The sequence below is a fragment of the Lycorma delicatula genome, chromosome 7, assembly GCF_047948215.1.
Source record: "Lycorma delicatula isolate Av1 chromosome 7, ASM4794821v1, whole genome shotgun sequence".
Lineage (NCBI taxonomy): Eukaryota > Metazoa > Arthropoda > Insecta > Hemiptera > Fulgoridae > Lycorma > Lycorma delicatula.
In genome coordinates this window covers 77,474,722-77,487,897 of record NC_134461.1, presented here as the reverse complement: position 1 = coordinate 77,487,897, position 13,176 = coordinate 77,474,722, and the positions used below count along the sequence as shown (strand labels likewise).

Genomic DNA, 13,176 nt, shown 5'->3' with positions numbered 1-13,176 from the left:
GCAAAGAAAATTTTACATAAAACAAGTTTTGAAAAAAAAAACATTATGAAATTACAATTTACTGCAAAGAGAATTCAATGATTTTGTAATAAACAAAGCTTTAATCAGGAAATTCCTTTATTAAAATAATATACATGGCTACAAGATCCTAATTTGTCTGGAAAAAGTAATAATGTTTATTTATTGTTGGGCTAATGAGTACATAACTACGAAATTCTGTTTGAAAGAACTGCAAATAGAAACTGAAAGTATAACTAACTGGAAGAATTACTTGCGAGAAGTTTGTGCTAATAATTTGTTAAAAAACCCACAGAAAATAAGAGAGAGCATGATTGTCGAAGTAAACGAATCCAGTTTTTCCAAGTGAAAGTATAATCAAGGAATAGTTCTGTTGAATCAATGGATTTTCAGAGGTATATGCAGAGAGACAAGAGAGTGTTTTATGTATGCTGTACCAGATCAGAAAAAAGATATTTTGCTTGATATCATTAAGACTTACATTGTAGAAGGTTCTTTAATTAAATCAGACAAGTGGATATGTCTTATAAAGTGGATATAACTCTTATGAAGATATTCCCAAATTAGATTGCTATAACTTTCAACATCTTACAGTAAATCATTCTGAGAATTTTGTGGATCTCAAAATCGGAGCACACACACAAAATATTGAAAATTTATGGATGTGTTCTAAACAATGTAACAAAAAAGAAAAGGTCACCGCAAGAGAACTAATGCATCTATATTTATGAATTCTTATAGTGCCGCAGACTTAGGGATGAAAAAGATTTATTTGAATTAACGCTGCAACACCTCAGTGAATTTTAAAAATAAATCATTCAATTGTTATTGTATTTTGTACATTCTGTATTGCAATCATGCATACTATATTATATATATATATATACATATATACACACAAACATATACACATCAAAAGATGTTTAATAATTATTCCAACTTTGTGCTATGTTTACATTATATTGTATTTTATATCATTAATAAATATTGTATTAAAAAGTATCTTTTATGTATGTATTAATCATTTCACGATTATTTTTCCTGCTAATTTCACCTAATAATTATAGAATATGTTATTTTGTATCGATTAAAAAAAATCTTATTTTTTGGGGTTGGGCATTTTGGGATGGCCACTGAAGTTAAGAAATTAATTATTTAAGTTGACAACTAGTAGTTTCAGCATTAAATTTTCTTAACTGCAGTGAAAGCAACTGTTTAACATGGCTGTAAAATAAAAATAAATTCTAATACAAAAATAAAAAAAACTTTCTTTTGATGAGTTTTGGCATACAGTGTTAGTGTAATGCTTAAAAATTTTAAAACAAGTGATTACTAGAAATAGTAATAATAGTGAATTTAATTATTAGAGTATTTATTTTTTAATAAATAACTACATTTTATTTCTGAAAAATTAATTTAAAATTCTATCATAAAGCAAACTTCTTAAAGAACTGTTTTCAAGAATGTTAGACAGCTTAATGTTTGTTTTTAAAAAAAAAAAAAAAAAAAAAAACTAGTTTGAATTTAACCTTTGAAGTTAAACCAAACTATATACTATGTACATTTAAATATAGATTAAAAATTCAGTTTCATTTTGTAAGTAACTAAATTTTAAGTCAACAGTAAAAAAATCTTATGACAATATTTTTTATAATTTAATACTATTTGTATGAGTAAGTTGTGTGTATAGATAGATAATAAATATATATACTTTTTTTTTACAAATATACATTTATATCATACATTGTATATAAGACATTAAATATACATTTATATTAGACATAAATTGATGTACATATGAATTTATGTCTGCACATACATATGTATATAGAGGAAAACTTAAATCTATAATCACAACAGAAATCTTATAAATTCAATAACATAGAAAACATTTTACTTTTGAAAATGCACCTAAAAATATTAAAAATTTGAACAATATATTATGGTCTTGAAAAATAATGAAGTAAATAAATTTGGAAAAAAAATAATATGAAAGAAAACAATACTAGAATAAAACATATTTCCTCGAAAATAGCAGACTAAAAGTCTTAGATTTTCTTTATTTAATAATCTTAAAAAGTCATAAAGATAACATTTTTATTCAAGTATTAATAAATATTTTAATGTATTCATATAATACTGTTATAAATTAAAACAAAATGAATATTTTTATGAATTAAAAAAAAAAAAGTTAACATTACATGTATGCAAGTCTGAATTAAAAATATTACATATTTACCATCACAATCCAAAAGAATATAAATTAACACAATCTGTTAAAAAAAAAAATATATATACAGTATAAATACTAAATTAAAACATGAATAAAAAGTAAATAAAGAAAAAAATGACTAAACATAATTTATGTTATGAGGAACAAGTATGCAAATCAAATTAAAAAAAAGAGAAATGCAATAACAATCAACATTAATAGTTCTAAATTATGTTAACTAGTGATTTACAAAAATAAAATAAAACTAGCAGTATTAAAAATTTTATTATATTAATAGTAAAAATAAGACAAGTACATTGTGCATTAAATAACAGTTATGACAGCAGTATTTGTTAAAAAATAAATTAAAAAAGTAAAAACTCTGGTTGTTAAAAAATAAACAGAATATAAAAAAAACAAGTAAATTTTGTGTTTTGTTTTATTTATTTAAAAAAGTAAAAATAATAAATATATTATCAAATAAAATAAGATAGAACAAGGCAGAAGCAACAACTGCAACCTCAAACCAAGGACAGAGATTGGGATGAATGTGGTTTTCAATGGTTTTCTATAGTTTCATAGTTCAATGATCACAGATCTAGAATCTCCGGTCTGCCAACAAAGATCAGGCATTAAGTCAATGGTTATTATATTAAATAAGCATTATTTTATTACACAGACAAAAAAATAGTGAAAGAAAAGAGTATTTATAAAATAAATAGAAAGAATAAAAAGATGTGAGCGAGTAATAACTCAACCACTCAACCGCATGCTAACCCCCTTTCTACTTAAAACATGCTAGTATGCTTCATCCAACTCAACTCTTTAATCAATTGTTGAAAAAAATTAGAAAAAACAAAACAATAATGCTAAATCAAAATGCTGAAATAAAATCTATAATAAATATCATTAATAAATATGATGCAAGCATTATTTTTTTATTTAGTAAAAATTAAAAAAATATATATAAATATATCATGCATTAAAACAATTAGAAATGTTCAAATATTAAAATCAGCAAACAATAGCATTAATAGTGTATAAAATTAACAACTTGCGGACATACTCTACTGTTAAAATCAATCATCTCAGCTTTATATTAACCAATAAAAAAACCATAATAATCTTTTTTAAATAACTGAGAATAAAAACTGGACAGTATATGGTAGTTTTTAAAAACAATTTAAAATTAATGGTTACAAATAATGCAGCTTTTTGTTTGTTTTTTATGACCTACAGTAACTATTAATATCCATATATTTTAAAGGCTGACCTATTATATCTATGTGATAGAAAGTACAACCATTAGCTTAAAAACAACATATTAACTTCATCCCTATATATATATATATATATATATATATATATATATATGGGATGATAAAACATTTACAGAATTTTAAATTCAAGTTTGTGAATTTTCATGGCAGTGAAATTTGGTCCAACCAGAATGTATCTGTAAAACTCTCTTAAGGTGTTTGTGAATAGAATCAAGAGAAATTGTTCGATCTTATCCAGAATTTGCATCATAACTAATTTTAAGTAACAGAACTTCTTTTACTAATATATGAAACAATGGTAACAAAAAAAAATTACCAAAAACTATTGCTTTAATAAAATTCAAGTTTAAAAAAAAAAATCAATTCTTCTGATGCAATAGACACACTTTAAAAGTTAAAAAAAGCAATGATGTAGCTGTTTTAATGTTCAGGTTAGCATCACCAGTGCACTGGAGGTGGCCAAATAACAAACATTCCATTTAATATTCAAGCCAGTGTATGGCCAGCTAATACCTGATTTCACACACAATGAGTTAAAAAATGTGGAAAAATAAACATTTTCACATACATTAAATTTAGTTACCTTAATTGGATAACTTTGCCTGCATTTTAACGTTAGAAGCGTGCAAAGAGAATGTGTTCTTCTGCATGTTCATTTACAGATTGATTTAAATATAACTATCAGAAAATTCTTGTTAGTAATTCAAGTCTTTTCATTCAATTACCAATGTATTTGTACTCAATAACCAATTAGATAGATTAGGGAGAGAAAAAATTCATCAGTTAATTTCTAGCATTTATGACGTAATGAAAATTTATTATACACAACCATGAAACATTATTCAAACACAATCAACACTGAACTGAAGTCTCAATACTTCTACTTTAGTAATATCTATACTATTGCTATTTTATAAGTTTAAAGTGTCATACAAATATCAGTACGACACCATTCACCACAATCATTTCCAAGAGGCACTTTCCAGAGTAACATTAAGATTAATCATTTTATAAGTTTTTAACTTTATATATTTCAGAAAATTGCTGAATTCACACATAAATAATAATTTAAAAGGTCATCATATAGAAAAGTTAAATAAAGGTCCGAGTTTACAGTTTATTTTAAGAGTTACTGCATAATATAAATATACTTTTTGCATTGTTAATATTCTTGCAATCAAATAGAATGTCAAAGAAATATTTTAAAAAGAACACGACTAATTTAGAAAAGGTTTTTTTTTAAAGTACAAAGGGCGAATTACTAAAGAAAAATGCAAAAATAATAAATATAATTATAGTTGCTTTAAAATATGCATATAAAAATATATATTAATTTGCATTAACATATACGTTTTCCAAATATTTATTCTCCGTAATGGTTTTTCATACAAATTTTCCCTTACATAAATAAATCACATTATCCGTAGCATATCTGTCTGTGTGTATATATATATATATATATATTAAATGACTAAAGAAGTAATGAAAACAGTAACAACTTAAACATCTACAAAAACTAAGTAATAAAAAGACTGTTTGATTAACAAGTAAAAAAAAAATGTTTTAAATTATTTTCTTATTGTCTGACTGCATTTAATGTTGAGTATTAAACACAATATAAATTGAAACTGAAAAAAATTACTAGTCTAACCACAACAAAAACCAAAATCTCTTAATGCATTTTATAATACATTGAACTTTCTAATTTAATAGTCTATTTCTGTTTTGAAAAGAAATCTGAAATTAAAAAAAACAAAAACAAAAAACCAAGCAGTATTTTATACAATACTAGCAAAGCATCACAAAATAATAATGAACTATTTCTCCATGAAAATTACATGAGAAAAATAAATTTTACTGATTAAGGCGAACACCACTGGTCCCACCACCAGATGATGTTAGGATGAGTTTTATGAATGTCAAGTTACTGAAGGTAGGGTTTGTGGACCTCTGCTGTTCATTCTTTAAATAAACATTAGTTTCATTGCAAAAATGAAAAAAAAATTGTTTTAAAACTCGTTATTTTATCACTTCACTAAGAACAATTAAATAAGACATGAAAATTGAACTAAATTACTTTTGGCAGATGTTTTCTTACAAATGATATTCATAAGAAATGAATATCTGAGTTCAAAGATTTAGCAATCATAAAGAATAAAATCAGACAAATTCAGATATACATCTGGTAAGAGTATAATAATTCATTTCACTAGTTTATTAATGTTCAATTTGATCCAGTACTATGTAGTGTGAGGAGCGACACGTTTTGTGTTGAAAATAGTGAAGGCAACATTTTTTTTCTTTAGTCATAACAAACAACAAGATCCTCAAAAATGTTATGATAAGATGAGGATAAATAAACACCATGTTATTATTAACAGGAAAAATAAATTTTACAGGAAGTATAGCAATACTTACAGCAAGTGCTCTACAGCAGAAATTCTTGAAAATAAGGTTCTGTAAATCCCCTTTGCTAACATTAGCATACATGAAAAAAATTAGAATTATTGCTAAGAGAAGTTGGGAAATACCTAACAGAATTAAAAATATTAACATTCCTATTTTAAAGAGCCAATGATTTTTATTTGTTATTATTTATGAAGACTTTGTGAACCACCAGACTTTATGCCGAGAAGAGTATCTTTAAATGTAACAAGATCCATTAACAAATCCTACATCAGACAGTCATTTTGATCAACTAACTGCACAGATCTAGTTTAAAAATTGATAGAAAATTTTAAAAGCAATCCAAGCCCAACTCGCACATTAACCACAAAATCTGAATGTTAATTTTAAAAGAATACTTAACTCTTCCTCCAGGGTTGATCTAAAAATTCAAATTGTATTTTATAATTTCAAGATAAAGAAAATTTATATTTATTTATGAGCTACCAGAAAATATAATTTTCTATTTACTACTTCAATATATCTTGAGATCTTATTTGACAATTCATCCTAAATTTTTACATTCGTAAGAAAAAATGCACTTCAGATAAAACTGTTCTTTAAATATCCAATTCTTTCAAAATTTACGTCAGTGTTAATTCAATATCATACCCAGAAATGAATAAATTTAAAAAATTGTAATTTATGTATCCAATACTTATAAGTTTAATAATAAGAAACATAAATCATTTTAAGTTATCAAAACATAGGTAATATATTTAATTCATTTAACAACATTACTACTAAGCTTCAATCATTTTAACTTAAAGAAATAGAAAAATCAAAATACACTGAATAAATGAATGAAACTGGGTAATACAACTAAATTCTTTGTTAAGACTGTAAGATCTGATTAAAAAAAATTGAATATCTTACAAAAAAAAAGTATTACCACCTACTCCAACAAAAAGGAGTCTAATGCATAAAATCTAAAGAACTTATGCTTAGGTCATAATGTTAAAATGAAAGCAAGCTTACTATGGTGTTGTCAATCTCATATATTGGTAAACACAAAGCACAAATTCTGGAAGTAGGTTTGAAGTATTTATTAATTTATAGTCTCAATTTTCAACAGACTTCTTGTTATCTATTATTATGAGATGAGTTAATCTACCAAAATTTAATTAAGGATTTAGTAACACATTTCTGGTATTTTATTCTAAAACACTTTTATTAATAATACTCTTTGAGTAAGAGAAGAATTTCATTAATAAAAACAATAATATACAGTCTAAAGAATACAAAAGTTGTATTCTTAGGAAAACACCACAATTTCCTCCACCATCATAATCTTTTTATAGAATTTCTGTAAAGTAGAAAATATGGTTCAATTATAGTTGAAAATGATTTTCTACTAATTTCAAACAATACTGAAATGTAACTCGACAGCTAATGATGATTTATCTAAAATCTTTAACTAGAAAACATATTCTTACAAGAAATTACATCGTTAATTAAAAAAAAATGTACATATAAAGAAATTTTCTCAAAAATTAATAAGATTATGTTTACAATAGTTCCTGTACATCAACTTAAGTATAAACTACCAAGAACAATTACTAACATGCCACTTTTAATAAATAACATCTGATTAGACTGCATGCTTATAATGAAATATCTATAGTAGAAGCGATATAAAAATAAAATATAAAATCAGTGAGAATAAATTTTAAAATACCACATCCAATATGGAAGTACCAACCAACACCTTAGATAAAAATCCAATGGAATAGGAGAAAAGCTAAATTCCTTTTTGGTAACAGTAATAATAACAATAATAATCTGTTTTCTTATTCTAGATTACAGTACCTTTCATTCTACAAACAGAAACCGATGTCGACAGGATTTGGCCATACGTATACAGATTTTGATTATGATCACAGTAAAGTACTACAACACAATGCTAAGCCGTAAATTGAATTTTCATTCTTCTGAAGAAAACAGGAAATTTCTAACAAGGATAATCCTAAACATAACTATAATATGAAATTTAACAGTGCATACAGTAGTACAAGAGTAAATGAAAAGGTGCACAGATGGAAAAAAATATTATCCCATTAAACTGTTTATAATTTAATCGGTTATTCTATAACTAATACACTGTACTAATATCACCATATAAGTAAATAATCCTTGAATAAATTAAAAATTTAAAAACAAAATATGTCCGCAATATGCTAATTATTAATAAAAGATTTAGAATATAAAAGAAATTAAATCGATAAAATATTAATTAATTAAAAAACAAAAAACTATAACTATTTTTACGATAAGATTTACTGCTGCTATAGCTGATGTGCACACATATGCCTTCTGTAAAAATATAATCCAATTGTTAAATAAATATAAAAATGGTAATTAAGAACATCTGTCATTGTCTCATATATAAAAACTGAACGTGCAGTTTATTATTTACTAAAACATAAGCGATAGTAATGTACTAATTAAGGATTTCTCACACAACTGTAAATTCTGTTTGCAAGCTACTTCCTATGTTGTTGCCTAATGTTACCTAATAATAACATTAGGGATAATGTTATTATTCCATTCTCTGATATTCACTATACTGCTTATTATTCATATTACCCCTCCCTATTTCATATTATCTTAAATGAACATTGCATAAATTTTAATAAGAAATATAAATTTGAATGTTAGTGTAAAGGAGAAATGAATTTTTAATCAGAAACACAGATTTATATGATTTTTCGTGTGTGTATTTCTGAGCTAAATATTTTTTATGATAAAAAAAAAATTCAATCCATTAGCTTCTAAATCCGATTTACTAGACGGTGTTAATAATATAACAATGATCAATGTCATTCTTTACTCATTACTCAACTTATGTATTCATATGGGAACTGTTACCTTTACATAACTAAGAAACTAACCCTTCTACAAGAATAAATCAAATAATTTCAAGTAAACAAGGCTTTCAGAAAGGGATGATGATAAGAAACCAAGCTAACTATTTTTTATATAGTGGTGGTAAGCTATCAAATTATTTCATTCACATTATCAAGGCTCAAAGTTATATAATTTTTTCTGAACACATTATAAATCTAGGAAGTAAATGTGACTATGGTCACAATAAGAGCCATATATTTGGAATGTATATCAAGATAACTTTTACAACATTAAAAAAACCACAGTATAATGACTGAAATCAGAAGTTGGAAATACTACTTCATTCTAGTATTAATGGATTTGTGAATTTGAGGAGCCTTGATGATTATTGATACATTATTATTGTTCAACAATTCTGGACTATTAAAAGATAAAAGAATCTAAATAAGTTGAGAATAAAAATATTTTGATTAGAAACTATGTATAAATATATGTATAGAGAAACTATAATAATTGTAGTGTATCAGTATTCATCAGAATTTCAGCCCTCATATTTTACGTATATTTGCATTCTTTTATTCCAATTCTTTTCAGCCTTTCTGAATTAAGAATTTGGGATAATTTTTTATGATACCTTCCTAATACCAATACAAGATTAAGATATTAAGGAGTGAAATAAATGATGATATTAGTTCACACTTAAGCCGCTATAATTATGATTCTGATTAAGTTTTTAAGCTGATTAGACTGGGACACTGAACAGTGTCCCGGTAATAGTATAGGTGTCAGTATAGTTATTACATTAACACTGCTAAGGGCATAAAGTTGCTTACAGGTAATTTTAATTTGAACAAAGCATTTAATAAGCAAAATGACATGTATATGATTATTAAAAAATTATACTGTTAAAATTGAAACTATGACAATTAAATGAAGTAGTGACATTCTAGGGTAAACAAATCAAGGTTGTTTATAATTATTATATGTAATTTGTATTGCAGAGTTCAAATAAATATCAGTCATAATTAGAACGGCTTTCCTTAATAACCACAGTTAATTTTTTTACTCTAACAATCTGATCAAAGCTGATGTATTAATTTATTTTAACAGAGCTAATACCATTTAAGTCAATTACAAAACATCCAAGACATTTAGATGCTGTACAGTTTATAAATAAATGGTTATCCCAAGTAAATTAGAAATTAAACCAATGTATAGCTGAAATAAATCTGCTGCATTTTTCAAATTATGATATTTGTAACACAGCAATCTATCATTAAAACGTGCAAACAAACAAATAAAATAATGTACGTTCAATATATGCATAATTTTAAACACTATTAACTCCCAATTTATAATTTCACATACAAAACGTTGACAGATTCCTCATTACCAAATATATATCACATAAAATAACAATAACCAATTAGTTAATAAAACATTAATTTAGAACAGAATTTTAAAAATACTAAGTATTATAAAAAAATGAAAGAAGTAAACAATGAATGTTTACTACAACTGGGCCACACATATATTTATATATATATATATATATATATAAATATTTTTTTCTTAAAATACATACAATAAACAAAGCTTAAAGCTAAATATATGCAGTCATATAAATTTAAATTTATAAACTATTAAAAATTAAACTTAAAAAGTTGATTATAACTATTTGTATAACTGACATTAACCCAATCTATTAAAAACTGACTAAAAAGTCATAAATATTAGATCAGTTAAAAAAAAATCAATTTGCCTGAAAAGGGAAATAAATTTACATTTTAATTAAATTAATTACAAAAACCCTGATATGAAAGTAGAAAATTAATGTCTTTTTCATTTAAAGAAAAAAAATAAGAGATTCTACCAAGTAGATATTTGTTGTTATTCGTTAAAATATTAACAACTGTAATTGATTTTAACAATTTTTTCATCAATTAAAATAAATTAATTTAAAAGCAGACAAAAAACTTAAAAATGATAAAAAGTTTATATACTTGTATGATATACTGTAATTAATTACCTAATAATTAATATTTACGCACATATCACAATTAATAGAATATATAGTAATAATAATTATTATTAAACAAAAAAATTAATACTAAATTTATATTTTAGATTATTTTACTGTTAACATAAAACAATGGATATTATGTCCCATTTTAAGTCTAATTATGCAATAAATAAATTCATGTCACAATAAAATATTATCATAGTAAATATGAATATAATTATTATTTTACAGTTTCATAATACAAATTATGATTTAATGGCATATTATCCTATTAGTTTCAAACTGTTCTCATACATTTTTGGTTATATTCTATAATGAAGTATATGCAACATAGACATTACAGATATCAAATTCAATTTGTAATCTTGCAGAAAAATTATCAATGAAAGCACTATAAAAAAAATCATTATTTATATAGCCAAAAGTAGGGCAAAATTAGTTTCAATTTGATTATCAGTCTCCCTGATTAGCTGATTAATATTATACAATATATATGTAAGGATATCACATTATAATTATTTATAGAAAATTTCTACTCAGACAATAAAATATGGTGGAAAAGAAGCAATTTACAGAACTCTTTTCTGTAGCTCTAACTACATTAAAAAATGTAATTATTTATTCACTAACATGATAAAGACTTCAAGAAACAGAACCTTAGAATGTGTAATATTAAAGAAAGATTCATCCCAAATTAAATTAAAATTATAAGTTTAATTTATTATTTATTTTAATTTATCAAAAGCAATTCCAATATGGGTAAGACAGAGCTGGTGCATCTAACACAATTCTCAGTGATTACAGAAGTAATAATAATAATAACAAAGGAGACCATTATATTTAATTTTGCAAGGATGAGTGCAAATATGTGTAACTTGACTATTTTAGTTAATTAGTTTAAAAAAAAACTGAAAAAAGTCAACATTAATTAAGAATTCTTAAAGTTTCAATGTTTGACAATAATATTAAATGTTACGAAAATAGAAAAAAAAAATTATATATAAAACAGTAAGGTATTTTAAATTATTATAAAAAAAAATATGCATCTAAAATATCTGTTCTATGAGTAGTTGTATACAGCTTTCATAAATGTTTAATAAAAAAAATATATAAACCTATATAGATGGAAGAGGAAGAAACATACTAATAGTCACAAGACATCAAAAAGTATAAAAAGATGAAAATTTTGTTCAGAAAAATATTTGTCAGTAGAATATTGTAAGAAATGTGTTACATTTATAACTCTGTAAATGCCAATTAGTAAGGTATTTTAACAATACATCAACCGGAAAAAGTAACCTATTTTCAATAAACTTAAACAACAACAATCCTATCCACTACTAAACCAGAGGAAATAATTAATAACGATTTTCTGGTACCTTACAATTACGTTTTAATACAGTTACACTAACTTAAAAATGGAAACAAGAATAAAATTATGCAACATAAGCATAGTTACATGGGTAAAGGATGATAAATACCATACAATGAGAGATGACTTCTTGAAGTGTAAGTTTCATGAAAATGGTAGTTGTTATAGAAATGCATAACACCAGATATTCTTAATATATAATGATAAAAACTTTTTAAAGAAGTATTTTTTTACACTGTAGCCTCAGTTTCTAAATTTCTGTTATTTTTTAGAATTTATACTACATTTTATATAGCACGTTTTACCTTTGTTGATCTGTGGAAATGGTTTGTTAAATAATACTGCTTTGGATGCTTGTATCATTTACTTCATATCCATCTGCATTTTTTACGAGACTCCCAGAAATGGATTGAGAACTGTGCAAGCATTGTCATAAAAAAATCCTGTTTACATTCTTTCCCTGGACCCAGCTTGTCTACTGTGTTAAATGTAGTTAAAGGGAAATGGAAAGAGATTCTTTTGACATTATTACTTCAATGTGTTGACATATTACTTCTTATCGAATTATCATCGATTTTGCTCAGCTTAATTAACATTATTATACTTTGTAGAAAGAATTGATAAAAAAAGCCTTCCACAGACTACTTTTTAAGTAATTAAGTGTAATTTCTTTTTCTTAAATAATCCTAATGGGACATAATTTTATATACATTGTTTTATGTATTAGTTGTATCTGCATCATCATCATCGTCGTCACTAACGTACTTCTTTCGTTTGCGTCTGCCACGTCCATCTCCACTTGATCCTACACCAGATTTACCACCTCGTCCACTACCAGCCTTTAATTTAAGTTTCATCCTAACACTGGAATCGGCATCAGATGCTGCATCATCATCTCCGGCTCCACCCACTGAACCTAAAAAGGCAATACAAATCGTATAAGCATATATTTCAGCAAATAAAGATTATACAAAAGACT

At 24.8% G+C, this 13,176-nt stretch overlaps 1 protein-coding gene across 4 annotated transcripts in view; it reads right to left on the bottom strand.

Annotated features, from left to right (window-relative positions):
- Positions 1-2,261: 2,261 nt before the first annotated feature.
- brm (ATP-dependent helicase brm) overlaps positions 2,262-13,176 on the bottom strand; it is a 143,243-nt gene continuing 132,328 nt past the window's right edge. For 2 of the 4 annotated variants that reach the window (XM_075372238.1, XM_075372241.1), the window contains exon 27: positions 11,991-13,113. In XM_075372238.1, coding sequence (XP_075228353.1) covers positions 12,914-13,113 — 200 coding nt within the window. In that variant the 3' untranslated portion in view covers positions 11,991-12,913. Of the gene's footprint in view, positions 2,843-7,764; positions 7,922-11,990; positions 13,114-13,176 lie in introns of those variants that run through there. The other 2 variants (XR_012757274.1, XM_075372239.1) reach the window with 2 other exon arrangements.